The sequence below is a fragment of the Primulina eburnea genome, chromosome 12 (genome assembly GCF_022965805.1).
Source record: "Primulina eburnea isolate SZY01 chromosome 12, ASM2296580v1, whole genome shotgun sequence".
Lineage (NCBI taxonomy): Eukaryota > Viridiplantae > Streptophyta > Magnoliopsida > Lamiales > Gesneriaceae > Primulina > Primulina eburnea.
This window is the reverse complement of record NC_133112.1, coordinates 14,270,497-14,292,934: the sequence shown is the minus strand read 5'-3', so window position 1 is coordinate 14,292,934 and position 22,438 is coordinate 14,270,497. Positions and strand designations below refer to the sequence as shown.

Sequence of the window (22,438 nt, the reverse complement as noted above, 5' to 3'; positions counted from 1 at the left end):
CGAAAAAATTTACCCTAAATCGAAACTAAAATCGTGTAAGAGAAAAATTTTAATTGTTATGAAGTGGTGTGGAGGAAAATGGAGTGAAAACGCTGATATTTATAGACAATTTGTGACTCTTCTTGAATAGCGACGGTAAGTTTATAAACCGTTGCTATTAGCAACGGTTAGTCATACACTATCGCTATTAGCGACAGTTTAATAATAATTGTCGCTATTAACGACGGTAGCAACAGTTTAATAATAACAGTCGTTAATAGCGATGGTTATTATTAAACCGTCGCTTTTGAAAATTAGCAACAATTATTATTTAAAATTTTCAAAACCATCGCTAATTTAAAATATGTGACATTTATTCAATACCGCCGCTAAATTTCGCGACGGTATTGAATAAACCGTCGCTAATTTAAGAAATGCGACGGTTTTCATAAACTGTCACTAAAGTTTGCGACGGTTTCGCTAAAACCGTCGCGAAATATAGCAACAATTTAGTAAAACCGTTGTTGTTTGTCCAAAAAACACGCTAATCGACAACGGTCGATTGTCCAAAAAAACACGCTAATAGACAACAGTTTATAAAACTGTTGTCGTTGACTCTAAAAAAAACGCTCAAAGACACCGTCGATTGTCCAAAAAACAAGCTAACAGACAAAAATTTATAAAACTGTTGTCGTTGACCATAAAAAAGGCTCAAAGACAAGAAAACCGTTGTCTTTGACCCCATAAAACACAACGGTTTTAAAAAAACCATTGTCTTTTGCTTTAGAAAATGCTATACGACAACGGGTTTAAAAATAAACCATTGTAAAAAATAAAAAACAACGGTTTCAGAGAAAAACCGTTGTCGTATGTGTGTTGTTGAATGACAAATTTGTTGTAGTGACCATACATTTTGACGGGAAATTTGGACTTAGATAGGTACATAAATCATTATGGTATAATATTAATTCTCAAAAATAGGTACAATTTAGAAGGAGTTAGTATTTCGATAAGCTTGAATATACATGTGCCATGCATTTTATCAACAGGGGACGACTCAGTAAGTGTATATGTTATATTTTCCGAATTCAAGACGATTTTCAAGTTTCTTAGGCAATTGAGGTAATTAAGTCTAGTTAAAACGTGTTTGTCGAGTATTGCAGATAACGGATTGCGAATCGAAGACATTGTCAAAATTTGTACTGAAAAGTAAAACAGATAAATGTTAATGTCTATTTTAAAATATTCAGTAAGATACAAAGTATGAACTTTTTCTTCATAAATTTTCTCTCCCACTGTTTTGACATTTTTCACTACCCTCTAGTGAAAACGGGAAACTCCTTTCATCAGTAAGTAAGGTTCAATTAGCAAATTATGATCCCGAATAATATCAACCAATCATAATTTCTAAAAGGTAGTTTTCAATTGCATCTCCATGCAACCCTTTACGTTAACTTTTGTCTCACGTTTGATTAGGACCCAATAATATGACGTCGATCATCTTTATGTGTCAAGCCTTACCCTTCGATATTGAACCTTAATGGATGATCGTCATGAGTTCCCTCAATAATATGAGCCGAAATCATGGGAGTTACATGTAGTTCACATCACCATGTCAGTGGATGTGAACAGCTTTCTGGTGTCCAGTGCTCCTCCTATAATATGAGCCGAGCCCCGAGCACGGATAACGTTCATCATGCACCCATTGTCGATGGAAGACATGGAAATTATAAACACTTTTATAATTCCCCTTTTCGGGTTTGATATTAATTTTGAATTTTATTCAAAATGAGGGTTTTTAATTTTGAAATGTCTCATCATTAATTTTATTTAAAAGCTCTCCATGTTTGATCGTATGTTTTCCGGATTTATTCCACTTTTTTATTATAATAATAATAACGCACATACTCATTATTTATAATATATCATGCATATATTATAGCATTAAACTAACAAGGATGATCAATCGCCCCAATACTAATGGCCCGTTTGAACCAAACACGGGCCTAGTTCCAATCATAGGAAATGCATGGGATGCAAATGAACAATTACATAAGCTTCCAATATTTACATGTCTTCGATTTTCATAATCATCAAGGCCACCATCTTCCAATATTGATCTTCCACTATATTAATATTTACAAATAAATATCTATAGCAAATAGAGATACATCTCATGGGGTGGGAACGGGCTATAAACCCATCACTCGTATAAATTGATAATTATTACAATCATTCAGCACAAAATATCCTAACATACACCTAGCAAATTGGACTTGGACTTTTGATCATTCTTCATGCATAATATCACATATCATACACCATCAATTCATTATCACAATAATCAATTGATCTAATATTATATATCTTGATCCAATCACTAACTGCCACGATTATAAACTAAATCAACAAAATAAACAAACTCCTCTGTTTACTTTTCTAATTAATTAATTTATGACCGAATTTCTTGTAAATCACAATTTACTATAAATAATTAAAGTTCAACTTCAATTATTTATTTTACTAGAAAATACATACAAATTTTGTGTATTTAAACTTAAAAGCCCAATAAGATATTTTTCACCAAAAATATTTTGGCCCATTTAAATTCACAAATTGTGTTAGCCATCTAATGGTCCAACAACTCAAGGCCCATGACACTTTGATATTCCAAAACACTTTTGAAAACACTAGTCGTCATCGCCATTGCCGGAGCTCCGTCGCCGGATTCCGGCCAACATGCATACAAAAAAAAATAAATTATTTTTAGGTGGGTTTGAAATAGTCAGCAAAATGCTACATGTTTCTTCCAAAAACCGGCCTTGATTTGTTGCGACGAATTTCTCATGCGGTTGAAATAAGTTCTCAATACAATATCTTGTATTTGCTACACAAAATAATAACCTTAGCTCGAATACCACTTGAAAGCGGATCGGTTACGGTGCCCGGATACGCAATGAATGTAGTAGCCCGAATTCCAAATTGGGTAATTAACGGATTAATGGTGATTAAGAAGGTTTAATGTGTAATTTTGACCATGGTCATGATCGGACGGACCGAAGATGGTTCGGTAGCACCGAAGAGTTCGGACGATCCGAAGTGGGTTCGGTGGATCCGATCATGAGGTGTCAAGAGTTGATCGACACGTCAGTTTACATGCAAGTTCGGATGATCCGAAGTGTAGGTTCGGTGGATCCGATCATGAGGTGTCAAGAGCCGATGGACACGTGGGAGTTCGGACGTTCCGAAGTGGGTTCGGTGGATCCGAACATAGCCTATAAATAGTGCTCGGATTTCCTCATTTTGTATTGTCAATTCTTGAAGTTGTGTCTCATTTTGAGAGGTTTGGAAGGTTTCTAGGGTTAGTTGTCGGTCGAGCGATAGCCAAGAGCTGCCAGGATTGGTAGTGTAGCGACGCCTGAGTTACGAGGCAATCGACATCAAAGGGCTGTCGACGGACGAAGGTAAACCCTAAACCTTTGGTAGTACTGGTTTTGCTAGTTGAGCATGGTAGTATTGTTCATTGGGTATGCTTTTGATGCGTAGGCTTGTTCTAGACCTGATTAGCGGTGTTGCGTAAGGCTAGGCTTGCTGTGATAGAGGTACGAAAGTACTATCCGAGATATCCTGGTCGAGTATACATCCTTATATGTGTTGCATGATTATCTGCTGCATTATTATATGTCATATGATGCATGCTATTATGTCACGTTTTATGATGCATGTTGCATTTCATGTTGAGCCGAATCTCCTTCGAGATAGCCTTTACTGTTGAACTGTATCTCTTTCGAGATAAGCTATATCTTGTGGGGTCGCTCAGCCCTGTCTTGTCTTGTGGACGCATGGACACCGAGAGTACACAGTGGCCGACGGGTCCGGAAGGCTTCGGTGATCCGGGACATTTTAGGTCCACGTCTGTCCTTGTAGTGGATGCAGTGACCCAGAGGAGTACCGCGCGGCACTATCCACTTGGCGCCTCTAGACTGAGCATTTTGAGATCCTTTGTTACTCCTGTTTCTTGACTACCCTGGTATCATATCATAGCATGTGCATTTCATATAGGCTTGTATACTCATGCTTTTGTACTGGGCGTTCTTATCGCTCACGTCCTCGGTTTTGTTTATCTTGGACACCCCATTTCCCACGGGGCAGGCCTCAGGTTGGATGGCTCAGGAGGAGGAGGAGGACATTGAGTAGCCGGTGGAGTTATTTATTCAGTACTCTTTGATTCGATATGGTTGTACCGTATACTTTCTTTTCATTCTGAGTTGTTATGGACTTGCGATGGGGTTGTATAACTATCATTTGTTGACCTTTTCCGCTATTATCTCTGATTGTTATTAATTAAGTTAATTGCATGCTTAGTTCTTCATTAGTAGGTGATTCTGGAACGGGTCACTACATTTATGGTATCAGAGCATGCTTACGATTTTGGGATATAGATTCTGTTTTGGGATTTTCGTGGACCATTTTACCATTTTCCCCATTCTATCTTGTAGCGATGGCTGACCACTTTGGTGATGAGAGTAGTCAGGGAAGTGTAGGTCGTTGGGGTGACCAGGACGATCGTAGGCGTCATCGTGAACATCGTCATCGTCGGGATGGTCCTAGGCGTTTTGATTTGCACCGTTTCATTCAGATGGGGCCTAAGCCTTTAGTTGGCGGGGAGACTCCCGATGATGCTGAGGATTTGTTAGAGCGCATGGAGAGTTGTTTCCGAGCATTCCAGTGCACCGAGGAGCAGAAGATGGAGACCCTTAGTTTTCTTCTCGAGGGCCGTGCGCGCAAGTGGTGGCGATCGACTTCTGCGCCGATAGTCCAGTCTCAGGGTAGAGTGATCTGGGCCGATTTCCGTGCAGCTTTCATGCAGCTGTATTTTCCTCCAGCCCTTCGCCAGGCAAAGACGATTGAGCTCCTGAATCTTAAGCAGGGGAGTATGTCTGTTGATGAATATCAGCAGAAGTTCTTCGAGTTGTTACCCTTTGCCCCTCATATCAGTGGCAGTTCTGAGGCCAAGTATGACCATTTCCTCCAGGGTCTTAACCAGGATATTTTTGATCGAGTCACTGTCTGTGATAATCCTACTTCTTATGATGGGTTAGTGAACCGGTGTCGCCAGGCAGAGATCAGTCTCCAGCGTGGTAGGGCTATTCTTTCTTCTCGATCTCCGAGTACTTTGAGCCCTCGATCTCAGTCTTTCAAGAAATCTGGTTCTTCTTCTTCTGGATCTGGATCACGGTCTAGCGGTGTTTTCCGCTTTGATAAGAATAAGGTTTCTTGTGTGCATTGTGGGAAGAACCATCCATCGGAGCAATGCCGATCAGCCGCGGGAGCTTGTTTTCAGTGCGGAGAGATGGGTCATCTCAAGAAGAATTGTCCTCAGTTGCGAGGTGGAGCAGGATCTGGTTCCGGATCTCAGACGACTGTTCAGCAGAGGAGGCAGGGTCAGGCAGTGGGTAGTTCAAATCTTCGACATCGTGCCCAAGGTCAGGTTTTTGCGCTGAACCAGGATCAGGCTGCAGATGAGACAGAGAGAGTCATAGCAGGTACTTTTCATTTATGCGGTATTCCTGCTTTTGTTCTTATTGACAGCGGAGCATCACATTCATTTCTGCACGATTTGTTAAGCGTCATAAGTTACCGTATGTTTCTCTAGACGTCATTCTTTCCGTTTCTACCCCGATGGGTCATTCGGTGTTAGCAAAGCGTCTAGTGATGGGTTGTCCCTTAGATTTTGAGGGTAACGAATTGATTGCGAATCTTATGATCTTGGAGATGGAAGATTTTGAATGTATTCTAGGTATAGACCTATTGACTACCTACCCAGCTACCGTGGATTGTTACCAGAAGCTTGTTCAGTTTCGTACGACTGAGAGCTCTAGTTGGTTTTTCTATGGTGAGGGAGCGCGACCTCCGATGCCGGTGGTATCTGCTCTGAAAGCCTGTCGTGCTTTAGAGGCGGGCGGGGAAGGCTACCTCATCTATGCGATTGATTCCTCCACAGGTAGTGTTGGTATAGATGATGATATTTCCAAGACTGCATTTCGTACTCGATATGGGCATTACGAGTTTCTAGTTATGCCATTTGGATTGACGAATGCGCCAGCAGTGTTCATGGATCTGATGAATCGAGTCTTTCGGGATTTTCTAGATCAGTTGTGTTCAACAACAATTGAGATGTAATAACGATGTTGTTATTTCATTTTGTTCATCCTCTAAGCCTGATTTCGAGGACGAAATCTTTTAAGGGGGGGAGAATGTAGTAGCCCGAATTCCAAATTGGGTAATTAACGGATTAATGGTGATTAAGAAGGTTTAATGTGTAATTTTGACCATGGTCATGATCGGACGGACCGAAGATGGTTCGGTAGCACCGAAGAGTTCGGACGATCCGAAGTGGGTTCGGTGGATCCGATCATGAGGTTTCAAGAGTTGATCGACACGTCAGTTTACATGCAAGTTCGGATGATCCGAAGTGTAGGTTCGGTGGATCCGATCATGAGGTGTCAAGAGCCGATGGACACGTGGGAGTTCGGACGTTCCGAAGTGGGTTCGGTGGATCCGAACATAGCCTATAAATAGTGCTCGGATTTCCTCATTTTGTATTGTCAATTCTTGAAGTTGTGTCTCATTTTGAGAGGTTTGGAAGGTTTCTAGGGTTAGTTGTCGGTCGAGCGATAGCCAAGAGCTGCCAGGATTGGTAGTGTAGCGACGCCTGAGTTACGAGGCAATCGACATCAAAGGGCTGTCGACGGACGAAGGTAAACCCTAAACCTTTGGTAGTACTGGTTTTGCTAGTTGAGCATGGTAGTATTGTTCATTGGGTATGCTTTTGATGCGTAGGCTTGTTCTAGACCTGATTAGCGGTGTTGCGTAAGGCTAGGCTTGCTGTGATAGAGGTACGAAAGTACTATCCGAGATATCCTGATCGAGTATACATCCTTATATGTGTTGCATGATTATCTGCTGCATTATTATATGTCATATGATGCATGCTATTATGTCACGTTTTATGATGCATGTTGCATTTCATGTTGAGCCGAATCTCCTTCGAGATAGCCTTTACTGTTGAGCTGTATCTCTTTCGAGATAAGCTATATCTTGTGGGGCCGCTCAGCCCTGTCTTGTCTTGTGGACGCATGGACACCGAGAGTACACAGTGGCCGACGGGTCCGGAGGGCTTCGGTGATCCGGGACATTTTAGGTCCACGTCTGTCCTTGTAGTGGATGCAGTGACCCAGAGGAGTACCGCGCGGCACTATCCACTTGGCGCCTCTAGACTGAGCATTTTGAGATCCTTTGTTACTCCTGTTTCTTGACTACCCTGGTATCATATCATAGCATGTGCATTTCATATAGGCTTGTATACTCATGCTTTTGTACTGGGCGTTCTTATCGCTCACGTCCTCGGTTTTGTTTATCTTGGACACCCCATTTCCCACGGGGCAGGCCTCAGGTTGGATGGCTCAGGAGGAGGAGGAGGACATTGAGTAGCCGGTGGAGTTATTTATTCAGTACTCTTTGATTCGATATGGTTGTACCGTATACTTTCTTTTCATTCTGAGTTGTTATGGACTTGCGATGGGGTTGTATAACTATCATTTATTGACCTTTTCCGCTATTATCTCTGATTGTTATTAATTAAGTTAATTGCATGCTTAGTTCTTCATTAGTAGGTGATTATGGAACGGGTCACTACATTTATGGTATCAGAGCATGCTTACGATTTTGGGATATAGATTCTGTTTTGGGATTTTCGTGGACCATTTTACCATTTTCCCCATTCTATCTTGTAGCGATGGCTGACCACTTTGGTGATGAGAGTAGTCAGGGAAGTGTAGGTCGTTGGGGTGACCAGGACGATCGTAGGCGTCATCGTGAACATCGTCATCGTCGGGATGGTCCTAGGCGTTTTGATTTGCAGCGTTTCATTCAGATGGGGCCTAAGCCTTTAGTTGGCGGGGAGACTCCCGATGATGCTGAGGATTGGTTAGAGCGCATGGAGAGTTGTTTCCGAGCATTCCAGTGCACCGAGGAGCAGAAGATGGAGACCCTTAGTTTTCTTCTCGAGGGCCGTGCGCGCAAGTGGTGGCGATCGACTTCTGCGCCGATAGTCCAGTCTCAGGGTAGAGTGATCTGGGCCGATTTCCGTGCAGCTTTCATGCAGCTGTATTTTCCTCCAGCCCTTCGCCAGGCAAAGACGATTGAGCTCCTGAATCTTAAGCAGGGGAGTATGTCTGTTGATGAATATCAGCAGAAGTTCTTCGAGTTGTTACCCTTTGCCCCTCATATCAGTGGCAGTTCTGAGGCCAAGTATGACCATTTCCTCCAGGGTCTTAACCAGGAGATTTTTGATCGAGTCACTGTCTGTGATAATCCTACTTCTTATGATGGGTTAGTGAACCGGTGTCGCCAGGCAGAGATCAGTCTCCAGCGTGGTAGGGCTATTCTTTCTTCTCGATCTCCGAGTACTTTGAGCCCTCGATCTCAGTCTTTCAAGAAATCTGGTTCTTCTTCTTCTGGATCTGGATCACGGTCTAGCGGTGTTTTCCGCTTTGATAAGAATAAGGTTTCTTGTGTGCATTGTGGGAAGAACCATCCATCGGAGCAATGCCGATCAGCCGCGGGAGCTTGTTTTCAGTGCGGAGAGATGGGTCATCTCAAGAAGAATTGTCCTCAGTTGCGAGGTGGAGCAGGATCTGGTTCCGGATCTCAGACGACTGTTCAGCAGAGGAGGCAGGGTCAGGCAGTGGGTAGTTCAAATCTTCGACCTCGTGCCCAAGGTCAGGTTTTTGCGCTGAACCAGGATCAGGCTGCAGATGAGACAGAGAGAGTCATAGCAGGTACTTTTCATTTATGCGGTATTCCTGCTTTTGTTCTTATTGACAGCGGAGCATCACATTCATTTCTGCACGATTTGTTAAGCGTCATAAGTTACCGTATGTTTCTCTAGACGTCATTCTTTCCGTTTCTACCCCGATGGGTCATTCGGTGTTAGCAAAGCGTCTAGTGATGGGTTGTCCCTTAGATTTTGAGGGTAACGAATTGATTGCGAATCTTATGATCTTGGAGATGGAAGATTTTGATTGTATTCTAGGTATAGACCTATTGACTACCTACCCAGCTACCGTGGATTGTTACCAGAAGCTTGTTCAGTTTCGTACGACTGAGAGCTCTAGTTGGTTTTTCTATGGTGAGGGAGCGCGACCTCCGATGCCGGTGGTATCTGCTCTGAAAGCCTGTCGTGCTTTAGAGGCGGGCGGGGAAGGCTACCTCATCTATGCGATTGATTCCTCCACAGGTAGTGTTGGTATAGATGATGATATTTCCAAGACTGCATTTCGTACTCGATATGGGCATTACGAGTTTCTAGTTATGCCATTTGGATTGACGAATGCGCCAGCAGTGTTCATGATCTGATGAATCGAGTCTTTCGGGATTTTCTAGATCAGTTGTGTTCAACAACAATTGAGATGTAATAACGATGTTGTTATTTCATTTTGTTCATCCTCTAAGCCTGATTTCGAGGACGAAATCTTTTAAGGGGGGGAGAATGTAGTAGCCCGAATTCCAAATTGGGTAATTAACGGATTAATGGTGATTAAGAAGGTTTAATGTGTAATTTTGACCATGGTCATGATCGGACGGACCGAAGATGGTTCGGTAGCACCGAAGAGTTCGGACGATCCGAAGTGGGTTCGGTGGATCCGATCATGAGGTGTCAAGAGTTGATCGACACGTCAGTTTACATGCAAGTTCGGATGATCCGAAGTGTAGGTTCGGTGGATCCGATCATGAGGTGTCAAGAGCCGATGGACACGTGGGAGTTCGGACGTTCCGAAGTGGGTTCGGTGGATCCGAACATAGCCTATAAATAGTGCTCGGATTTCCTCATTTTGTATTGTCAATTCTTGAAGTTGTGTCTCATTTTGAGAGGTTTGGAAGGTTTCTAGGGTTAGTTGTCGGTCGAGCGATAGCCAAGAGCTGCCAGGATTGGTAGTGTAGCGACGCCTGAGTTACGAGGCAATCGACATCAAAGGGCTGTCGACGGACGAAGGTAAACCCTAAACCTTTGGTAGTACTGGTTTTGCTAGTTGAGCATGGTAGTATTGTTCATTGGGTATGCTTTTGATGCGTAGGCTTGTTCTAGACCTGATTAGCGGTGTTGCGTAAGGCTAGGCTTGCTGTGATAGAGGTACGAAAGTACTATCCGAGATATCCTGGTCGAGTATACATCCTTATATGTGTTGCATGATTATCTGCTGCATTATTATATGTCATATGATGCATGCTATTATGTCACGTTTTATGATGCATGTTGCATTTCATGTTGAGCCGAATCTCCTTCGAGATAGCCTTTACTGTTGAGCTGTATCTCTTTCGAGATAAGCTATATCTTGTGGGGCCGCTCAGCCCTGTCTTGTCTTGTGGACGCATGGACACCGAGAGTACACAGTGGCCGACGGGTCCGGAGGGCTTCGGTGATCCGGGACATTTTAGGTCCACGTCTGTCCTTGTAGTGGATGCAGTGACCCAGAGGAGTACCGCGCGGCACTATCCACTTGGCGCCTCTAGACTGAGCATTTTGAGATCCTTTGTTACTCCTGTTTCTTGACTACCCTGGTATCATATCATAGCATGTGCATTTCATATAGGCTTGTATACTCATGCTTTTGTACTGGGCGTTCTTATCGCTCACGTCCTCGGTTTTGTTTATCTTGGACACCCCATTTCCCACGGGGCAGGCCTCAGGTTGGATGGCTCAGGAGGAGGAGGAGGACATTGAGTAGCCGGTGGAGTTATTTATTCAGTACTCTTTGATTCGATATGGTTGTACCGTATACTTTCTTTTCATTCTGAGTTGTTATGGACTTGCGATGGGGTTGTATAACTATCATTTGTTGACCTTTTCCGCTATTATCTCTGATTGTTATTAATTAAGTTAATTGCATGCTTAGTTCTTCATTAGTAGGTGATTCTGGAACGGGTCACTACAATGAAAGTTTCAAAACAAATTTTTTTAAAGGAAAAACGAGCACCCCTTCATATAGTGTGTAGCAAATACATAAAACACAAAAAATGACATCCATAGTGTGTTTAGAAATATTTTACCTATCAATCCTAAAGGATTGATGATGGCTCCAACTAAGTTGTTAAACAACTTAGCTCTTCAATGGGTAGAAAAATCTACAAGCCGCCTTTGAGCACTCTTTGCTCAAAAATCAAGCCCACTACCAACTAGAAAGATCCCCTCTAATTTTACAATAGAAAAATTAGAGGATTTTTCTTTGAGAAGGTTGTGCTTCCTCAACAATTGAAGAAGCAAAAATGGGAAAATTATTAAGGGAAATTTTGGCCATGTAGTTGGAGTGAAGGGGAGAGAAAAATATTTCTTGGTGCTTGAAAAAGTGTAAAGTTGCATGTTAATCACAATTAACTCAAAAGTTGCCTCGAACCCTCCACCTTCCAAGCATGCAATTTGTTTGGGCTTGTAACAATTACAAGGCCCATGAAAATCACAATTTCCAAATACATTATTTATTTGACCAACTTTTAATTTAAGAACACTAATCCCCATAATCCTCTTATAGAAGTCATACTTCTATTTTTGTTAGCGCTTATAAACTCCTTTATAAGTCGTTCAACACATTGAACTATTTGTCTTCTCAACGGGATCTAGAAAGCTAGTACTTGTGTGACCCTCAATGATTCAATGAAACAACTAGTCGTAGGTTCACATCTCAGTGTGATTCCGGACTAAACATGTCCTTATATGAGCATACCCTAAATGCTTCATTCTTACTTATCAACTCCTTGATAATAAGAACGTCATGACTCAATTCAGATAGTACCCAACCAATCATGTTAAACTCCTAGCAGCATCGCTTACATGATTCCCTAGGTATCAAATGATAGTGCATGCAAGAACCAATCTATTATGGTTAGCGTACAGTATGGTCCTTTCGTCTTATATATCCCGACCGATTCGATAACTATTGGTATATCGAGATCTGTCAAAGAATCGATATTATGTGTCATGTCGAAGTTGCATCGAGGGTTTGAAATCTCTGATCATTTGATACCTAGTGTAAGGTCCAAAATTAGACGACGTAATCCAACTGCATGCGAATCTAAGAAACTATGGAAAATGAGTAATTAATTTATTTTAATTGCTAATTAATTATGTGACATGCATGTTTATTTGCTAAATGAGATTTAATTGTCGTCATGCATAAAACTGTATTTTTAGGAATATTCAAGTGACGATCGAGGAACGGGGACCGAGGGCTAAAAATGTAAATGATTTTTATTAAATAATTAAATTTAATTATTTAAAATGCGGTCGATGTTTTTAAGTAAATTCTGAAAGTATCGGGTTATGAGGTGATTTTATACGCCGGAACGTAATTCTTATCGGTATTGGATTTTCAAATAAAATGCGAGCTTTCGAGCAACCCGGCCATTAAAATCATACTTTTTATTTAAAGAAAACTTTACTAATCTTTTAAATTAAATCTTAATCTAATTAATTGGGCTTTAATTAGTTGGCTTAATAGGCCTAATGTTTAGATTAAGGGGTAATTGTATTTATAGTGTAAAATGTGCAAGAAACCTACACAATTCTAGAACCATCTTTCGGCCACTCTTTCAATTTTTTAAAAAATAAACTCTCCCCCATCTCTCTCTCTCACGGCTGCACACACAACACACCAAAGGAATTTCTGGAAATTAAGAAAGAAATCGGCAGCAGCTTTGGGGGTTTTCTCGTGAAGTTCCAAGCCCCGTCGTTCCTCCGTTCTTCGTCGTCGTCGGATAACCGAGCGTTTATAACGCAAAGGCACACCTTAATCTCCTTTTCTCATCCATCGTATCATATTATGGTTTGAATTATTATATGCATGAAGAACATGAAACCCTTTTTGTTATTTTCGGAATATTGCATAACCATGTTCTAAACTCTTGGTTTTTATTTCCAAAATCATGTTTTATATGTGATAAAGGGGCTGCCATGATTAGGTAAAGTTTAAGGGTGGTTTCTACATGATTTAAAGAGTCCTAATCCCACAAATAAGTTACTCACGAAATAAACAAGAAAAAGGAAAAAGACTCACGCATGCAGAAAAAAAAAACACAGATTTTTGAATCAAAACTTGCTGTCATGGGGTTTTGCTTTCGGGTCCCTTGTCCAGGGGCTGCCTTGGCTTCGCCTTGGACCAGGACCACGGCTAGGGACTTGGTTTAGACCAGTGTAGAGTCCTAGCCAAGCTAGGACTCGAAATAGATGGCGGGGTGGAGTCCTTGAAATCGAGGACTCCTACCCGAGAGGGTGAACCTGCTGCTGTGCAGAGTTCGCACCTCGCTCAGTCGTTGGAGGCTCGTTGCGTGGGGCACGGGCTGGGCTAGGAAGGTTATTTAGGGTCCTAGGCAAGTGTTCTTGGCTGGGGCTCGGGTGTTAGGGCTTGGGAAGCAACCACACGACCACACACAAAGTATTCATGCACAGCTCAAGTCTAGGCCAGTTTAGGTGTGTTTTGGGTGGGCTCGGTTTTGGGTTTTTGGGTGTTGTCTTGACAAACCTAGTGTCCAGTAGGGTACCTTGACATGTTGGGCACCTTTTGGCTCGATATGGTTCGGGGTGAACTCGATAAAATTAAGAGATGGCTCGGGGTCGAATTTTAGATGTCAAAACGAGTCTTAAAATAAAGAATTTTTGGAAAACGACTCACGGGGGGGCGAGTCGTGATCCATAAGGGCTAAAATAATATAAAAAGACTAAATTTAGAATTTAGGAATTTTATATTGAAGTTTGGTATTTTTCGGGATTAAAACACCGTTAAAATAATTAAGAAAAGATAATTGAAAAAGTCTAAGTTTTATGCCAAATAAAATTACGAAAAAATTCATATAAGCTTAATTAATTATTTGGGACATTTTAGAGTCAAGAAATCAAGAAAAAGTCGAAAATGTAAAATGTCGAGTCCGGGGGTAAAACGGTCATTTTACACCTAGAAATTTGTAAAGGTCATGGCAGTGACCGAAATGCTGTTTGTATGAAAATGTGATCATTTTTATGTGTCTATGAATCTCTCATGATTTATTTATGATTTTTAAATGTCTAAGGGATTTTTATGATTTAAAGAAGACATTTAAAATACATGTCGCATGCTTAGTTTCAAAAATGGAAAATGTAAATGTTATTCATGATTTTTCTAAAAGTGATGTGAATGAAAAATGTTGGAGGATGTGATGGTGGCGACGTCGTGAGGGTTATGGTCCCAGTGGGAGCCCGACGATCGTGTTTCCATCATTGCGAATATGTGGTAACGGATATGTGGTAACGGTTTTGTGGTAACGGAAGAATGGGACTATCGTGAGGGGAGAAGGCCCCAGAGGGAGCCCATTTATGGGAAAAGGCCCCAGAGGGAGCCCCGACGATCGTATTTCTATTCGATCATGTTAGGCCAAGGCTCAGTTGACCGGTGAGAGTGTCGCTGATGTCCCCGCCGCCCAGTACTGTGGTTTTATGTAGATGGATCCATCGTCATGTCATGTCATGTTGAGGAAAGTCACAATTAACGATCTGAATTCAACAAAGGAAAAGGAAAAGGAAATGTTTATGATCATGAAAAAGGTTTTATGTCATGTCATGTTGAGGAAAAGGAAATTCATGTTTGTATGTCATGAAAATGTTCATGTTTAAAGTTTTATGCATCATGAAAATATTTATGAAAATGTTATGTTTATGCATCTTCATGAAAACGATATTTTAAGTACAAGTATTTTTCACCGTTATATGTTTGACTGTATTACGTATTACTCGTTATAAAGATTATGGTGTGTTGAGTCTTTAGACTCACTAGGTGTGATGGATGTAGGTGGTTCTGAGGGAGGACTTGACGGGTGATACTACTGGACTGAAGGTGCACACAACCTGAGGACCAGCGCTTCTACTATTCCGCATTATGACTTTTGACTCATGTTTTATGATTAAGGATTTTTAAGATTATTTATTTATGCTTTTGAGAGATTTTTGAGAGGTTTAGTATGGGCTTTACTTTTCAAATTATTGCTTTTTAGGTTTGGTAAACATGCAACGATTTTATTTTATGACTATTGCACTTGATTGTTAAAAATGCTAGTTGGTTGAGTTTTTATTTCAAATGGCAAAATATTTTATTAAACATATTTTCATGTGGTAAATGTGCATGGTCGAAACGGATGTTTTTTTTTAAAAAAAAAAATTCTAGTACTTTTAAAGCAATATAAAGGACAGGATGTTTCACCTAGGAAATCATGTAAGCGATGCTGCTAGGAGTTTAACATGATTGGTTGGGTACTATCTGATTTGAGTCCTGACGTTCTTATTATCAAGGAGTTGATAAGTAAGAATGAAGCATTTATGGTATGCTCATATAAAGACATATTTAGTCCGGAATCACATTGAGATGTGAACCCACGACTAGTTGTATCATTGAACTATTGAGGGTCACACAAGTACTAGCTTTCTAGATCCCGTTGAGAAGAAAAATAGTTCAATGTGTTGAACGGCTTATAAAGGAGTTTATAACCATAAGTAAAAAAAATTAGAAGTATGACTTATATATCGGGAATGTAACTTTTAATTTGTGGAAGTGTTCCTAAATTAAAAGTTGGTCAAATAAATAATGTATTTTTAAAATTGTGATTTTCATAAACATTATTATTGACTAAATTAAATTAATTCAAGTGTTGAATTAATTAAACACTAGTGGACCTAGTATAGTCCAAATAATTAAATTAATTCAAATGTTGAATTAATTAAATAACAATGGGTCTTGTAGAGCCCAAATGAAAATAATTATTTAACTAGTGGGCTTGAATAAATTTAAGTAAGATTTAATTGATCTCAAATGTATTTGAGATATTAAAATAATAGTCCATGAATTTTGTAAATGTTACAAACCCAAATAACATGCTAGGAAGATGAAAGGTTGGGAGTCAGTTTTTCAAAATTAAAGGCTAGCATGCCTTTGGAATACACAACCAAGAAAAGGCTTCTCCCTTTCCTTCTCTCCTCATGGCCGAATTTTGCTCTCCATTTTTCTTAAAAATTTGCTTCTTCATTTGATGATTTGATATGAAAATGCCTTACATTTTCTAGTGCAAATGTAAGGTGGTTCTAGCTCGCGGATGTTGAGCTTGATTTTTGAGCAATGAGTGCTCAAGGGAAGCTTGTAGACTTGTCTACCATTGAAAAACTAAGTTGTTTATCATCTTAGTTGGAGCCATCGTCAAAGGAATCCTCTAAGATTTCGTGTTTCACTTTTGTCACATCTCTCATGTTTATCTTGTCATTTTTTAATAAATATGATAAGATTAGATAAGTCATTACTCATCCAATGGTTTCTAGACTCTTCTAAAACTCTCTAAGTATTTTGACTTCGTAGAAAATCCATTAATCAATGTTTGACTAGAAAACTTCAAGGCTGCGTTTGGTTTGGAGGATAAAATAAACTAATGATTAGTACGTAAATGATAAAGAAAATGATTCTTGTAGGAATGTATTATATGGTGTTATGTTTGGTATGATTTTTAAGTGTGGGATAATTTTGAATTTTTTGATGAAAAGACAAAATTGCCCCTTCTTTTTTTTTTCTTCCACTCCGGCGGCGACGCCGGCGGTGGGTGGTCTGGCGGCGACGGCCGGCGACGCCGCCGGTGGGTGGTCTGGCGGCCGTCGACGTCGGCGGTGGGTGGCGGCGGCGACGGCCGGCGACGCCGGCGGTGGGTGGTCTTCCGGCGACGGTCGGCAGTGGTCTAGCGGCGGCGGGGCGGCGGCGGGCGGTGGCCGGTGGCGGCGGGAAGTGGTGGTGAGTTTCGATATAGGAGAAGGGTAAAATTGGAAAATAGGAAGGATTAAGATTTGGATAAATAATCCTAGGGGGTGAAGAAGTATTATTTTAACCCACCTAATATAACATAATCATTCATATGAGGTATTGACTTTGTTAAATAATCACGCGAACCAAACGACTGACTAGGTAGGATAAAATAATCAATCCCTCCTAATCACCCGAACCAAACACTACCCAAGTTTATTAATCAATCCATGTTTCTTGTTTTATCATAATCTGATCGACAATCAGACATTCTTGATGCAACGAAGAAACAAAACTCGTTATTATAATGCAAACTGAAACATTTTTTTTTACAGTCATCTTTCTTGGAACTATTTCATTAAATTAGATAATTACACTCTCTTCATAAAATTAGTAATCATGCTAACTTCTATAACTTTCAAATATGAAAAATACTTGTAAACTCTTTTAAGCCATCATAGGGTTCACAACTCATGGAATCCATTTTGTTACATATCAACGCGTTTACCAACTAGCACGCCCAATGGATGGACACAATTCTGGATTTCAATTACGCTGTTAACGTTCGTCAAATACATTATTAAATTAAAATATTTGGATTTCCAATTCATTGCCTCAATTTCGGCCAAATAAATGCCACTGATTTGGGGTCTTGGATTTCGAATCTAGTCCCAAACGCACCCTGATATTATTTAGTAGAACTCATATACTTCATACAAGCTAAGGCAATTCATTTCTCAAAACAAAAATCGCACAATCCATACAACTCATTTCCAGGGCTCATTAGTACTTCTGTGCTGATCATGCCATGAGGCAATTCTTGATACAAAACTTTGCAAATTCGTCTTCAAAAAATGTCCAAATGAAATATTCAAACCAGCATTAAATTAAACCTCTCACGTAAAGAGAAAAAGAAATCAATCCAAAACACAATCCTATGCCTTAACTACTCATTCTTCCTCAACAATGGCTCCCTTCTCACTAACATAGATACCATCGAGGAATTTCCTGATATCCTTGTTCTTCACATGACATTTCTGTCAAAATAAGAACAAACAGTCTCAGGATAAGGCTTGAGAAGCAGGCAAAATAAAGTACTTCATCCAAACAATATATAAGATGATATATTTAGTATATTCACGTGTATTAACCAAACAAGTTTAAAGCACATGCTACATAGAAAAAAAATTCTTCTAGTACCTGGTTTATCAAGGCTGCAGATCTAGAAACAAGTTCAATGTCATTCCCATCCAAAACTAATTCATCCTTAACTTTCTCAGATCGCACAATTGAAACTCCTCCAAGCATATCCACCTTCCTCACCTGGTGTAAACAATAAACGGAAAATGTAACTAATGGAACAAATTGGCATTGATTCAGCTATAAAAGGCCAATAATCACACAAATAAACTGTAGCAAGGTGCAAACCAAAAACAAATTGTATTGTAATAAGGAATTCGAGGAATAACCAATTACTTGCATGATATACAGCAATAGAACAAGTTCATTTCAAATTTCCACCTGTGAAAATAATGCATATAATAAATTCAGAACATGATCAAAGTATTTTAAACAGAGAATCAATTCAAATGCTTCATTCATTTCAATCAACCAATGCCAGAGTTTTATATACAATATAAGTTATACGAAGTTCATATATATCAAGCTTCCACTGCAGAAAAATAATTCCAAAAATGGCAGAAATCAAAATACATAAGAGTGAATCCAAATATATGAATAAAAGAACTTTACACAGCACATGGCGGCATCATGCACTATTATAAGAAATGTGGCAACATACCCAACTAACCAGAAAGATTAAAACACATCCTCAAATCTGCACATTTATACTCCCAACTCTACTTTGAAACCAAAACTGAACATTATGTAAATCTCAACAATTCTCACGCAAAACATAACCAATATAATCTGAAATTTAAAAACCACAAAATAACACCTTTAATCAAAACAGCAATTCAAGATGAACCTACATGTTTCTTAGTAAACCAAGACAGGATAAATTCTTATGACTTCTGAAATCAAACAGAATCAGAGAGCATTACACCCGAAATCAAACTAAGACAATCACATGTTGATCGAATCAAAACCCTATGAACAACTAAATGCAGCAACTCACCACATATCATCAATGTATAGCAAAACATTACCGAATTAAGTCAAAATTTCCACCAGAAGAAACGAAAGCGAACATCAAATCTAAAACCATGCACGAAAAACGACATTGCCTTCTTTTCGCCGAGGAAATTACGGATCTCAATGGACTTCCCGGTGTTTGTGATGGAGGCGTTGATGGGGAAATGAGCATAGACGAAACGCATCTTGTAGCGGTAGCCAACGGTAACACCCTTGATGAGATTGGAGACGTGGCTGAGGGCGGTGCGGATTGCGGCTGAGGTCTTCCGAGATCCAAACCAAGCGTCAATTTTCAGTTTCTTCTTTCCGGTGGCTTCATCGGTAATCAGCTGAAAATCGAGGTTCAAATGCTTAAAGTTGCGGGAGAGCTTCCCCCTGGGGCCTTCAACCTCGATCAACTTGGCTTTCACCTTGATCTTCACACCTTCTGGGATATCCATGGTGTCCGATGAGAGAATAGTCTTCATCTTCCGCTCGTATTTTCTTCCTTCCCTCGACTTACTATGTGAAGTGGGGAAATACGGACCTAAACCCTAGGGCAAATTTTATACTTGAAACCCTAGTTTTTTGTGGGCCTTACGTACATTGGGCCGTAAACTTTTTCTAATATGGGCCTTGTGTAAGCACGATAATACTTTTTTGGTGAAGATCAAGTGTTTTCCAACTTTTTTAATATATATTTTAAATTGAAAATTCTTATATTATCTAATTTTATATTTATATGGCACTACTGTTCAATTCAATCTTTTTGTTGAGGCACTCATCAATTATTATAACTTACAAATCTTTAGGTTTCTACTCAAATCATTAGGACCAATTATTTCGAAAGTCACTAATTTATAAATATTATAGGTTCTATTTTAGGAATAGTCAATTTGTTTATATTTTGTTTAATAAAGATACATTTTCTAACATATCATAATTTTTTTTGGACATTAATCAACATCTTTTTTAAAACTTCAACTTGAGAGTTACAATCATTCATAATGATAGTGCTAATAGAAATTGACATTACAACAGAAATACAAAAAAATCTTGTTGGAGAGCCGTTTTAACCAATGTATGAGCGGCTCTATTTTCTTGTATCCTAACTTGTTCGACTTTGAGTGAACTCTGATTCATGATGATAGCACGATAGGCTGTGATAGTGAGACCAAATTCAGTAAGATCTGGTGCGTCGGAGTGGATTGCATATTCTGATATCTTTGAGTCTGTTTCGACTATTACCTTGTCGTAGCCCACGTCTTTTATCCAGCTTAGAGCTTCATGGATTGCAAGTGCTTCTGCTTCCTTTACAAGTGCTGCTCCATGGTGGAGACTGGTTCTGCAAATTATGAAAGATCCATTTGAGTCCCTGATTACCATACCAACCGCAAATGGTCTTTTATTTGTACCAAAACACGCATCCACATTACATTTAAGAAGTCTTCCATGGGTTTCCTCCAGACCACATCTGTGCGCAAGTTCGGCTGATGGTTTGGCTGTTTTTCTAACGTTCTTACAGTAAGCCATTCATTAAGTGTGTCAATGGCGAATGTAATCGTCTGAATTGCGGGAAGTGAAATGTTGTTCCAGACTCTTTAATTACCTGAGTGCCAGATGCCCCAAAGATTCGACAAAAATCCGCCTCCTCTCGACATCCAAACATTCCAGGATCTTCAAGAACCAATCATCAAAATCCTCGATCTCAGGGGGAATTGAATTGACTTCGATCTTCACGAGAGATAGCTCCTAGCAAGCTTGAGCAAATTGGCATGTATAGAATAGATGCCAAGTTTGTTCTAGCATGGAGTTACAGTTTACGCATGTGGCCGGGACCAGAAGACGCATGTTCTAAAGATTTATTCTTGTAGGGAGCCCATTCTGCACCATACGCCACGCGAAAGTTTTAACCTTGGGAGGCATATTTAATTCCCATAATTTATTGCATGCACCAGTTGTATTGTTTCCTCTTCATGTGTAAATGATTTTCATGGCTAGATGATACCTCGATCTCATTGTATAATTACCATCTTTGCTGTAGCTCCAGATGCGAACATCTGGAACATTGGTCATAAGGGGAATATTTGTGATTTCTGAGGTGTCTCGTGCACAAAAAATTTATTCAATGAGCTCTGTATCCCATTCATGTGTAAATGATACCATTAAATCAACAACCTTCAAATATTCTAGTCCTAAGGTGATTTGGGATTCTACTCGAAGCATTTCCAAATTACGTAGCCAAGGCTCTGACCATACCAAAATGTTGCTACCATCTCCAATTATCCATCAATAAACTTCACGAATTAAGGCTTGCGAGTGCCAAATACTCTTCCATACAAAGCTAGGATTAGATCTAAAGCTGCTTTCAAGAAATCCTTGTCTGGATAATATTTTTCTTTGAGAACTTGAGATACAAGAGTATGGGGGTTGGACAGTATATTTCACCCTTGCTTGGCCAACATCATAAGACTAAAACCATGGAGATTACGGAAACCTAAACCACCGTTCTTTTCTTTACACGTAGTTGGTCCCAATTTGTCCAGCAGATACCACGAGAGTTTCCTCTCATTCCACACCAATAAGATTTCACCATTCTTTGGAGTTCATCGGCAAAGGAAACCGAGAGGAGGAAGATTTGCATACATTAAGCTGGGATGGCCTGTGCAACTGATTTGATCAATACTTCTCTCCCAACCTTTGAGATAGATCGACCATTCCAACTCTAGATTTGCTTCCATAATCAGACTTCGAGATATGCGAAGATAGCCTTCTTTTTACTACCTATGAGCGATGGTAGGTGAAACGACCTCGATTTTTTCTTCATAAATTCTAAATTACTAAATAAAATAACTTAACATAATCAACAATCATAATAATTTAACAATTTAAATCTCAAGGGCATAAAATAAAATCCTAAATCATCAACTAACCAAAATTTCTAAATTGACCTTCACAAATATCAACTAACAATGACATAAAGCATAAAAATATCTCTAATAAAAATCCTTAACATAAATCTTTAAATCATTTATCTATCTAGCTATCGCGGAAACATAAAGGCACTCGGGTGTGTACTGCTGGACTCGATCCACTCAATCGTCACTGCCTCCCATAAATCATCAAATCATACATCATACAAACCTAGTGAGTCTAAAGACTCAGCACATTCTAAACATGGATAGCAAATAATACATATAAAATCACATGCATTAAAAATAACATTTTTATTTAATATAGCTTTTAAACATAAATAAACCATTAAAATCATTTAAGGATAATTATATCATAAATTTTAAAATCATTTTAAAATAACTTTAAGCATAAATAAATCTTTTAAAAATCATTTAAAAATAAGCTTTGAGTATAAATAAATTATTTTAAAAATAGCTTTAATCATCATCATTGATCATATATCATAAAATCATTTTAATCATAAGCTTTCAATCATATATCATTTTGGGTGA

At 39.5% G+C, this 22,438-nt stretch overlaps 1 protein-coding gene across 1 annotated transcript; it reads right to left on the bottom strand.

Moving 5' to 3' along the window:
* Positions 1-17,548: 17,548 nt before the first annotated feature.
* LOC140807933 (large ribosomal subunit protein uL6-like) lies at positions 17,549-19,524 on the bottom strand. The gene is made up of 3 exons (XM_073164892.1): positions 19,080-19,524; positions 18,039-18,156; positions 17,549-17,875 (listed from the first exon to the last, which is right to left on the bottom strand). The coding sequence occupies exons 1-3, from the start codon at positions 19,457-19,459 to the stop codon at positions 17,789-17,791; spliced, it is 585 nt and encodes a 194-aa protein (XP_073020993.1). The 5' UTR covers positions 19,460-19,524; the 3' UTR covers positions 17,549-17,788.
* Positions 19,525-22,438: the final 2,914 nt, after the last annotated feature.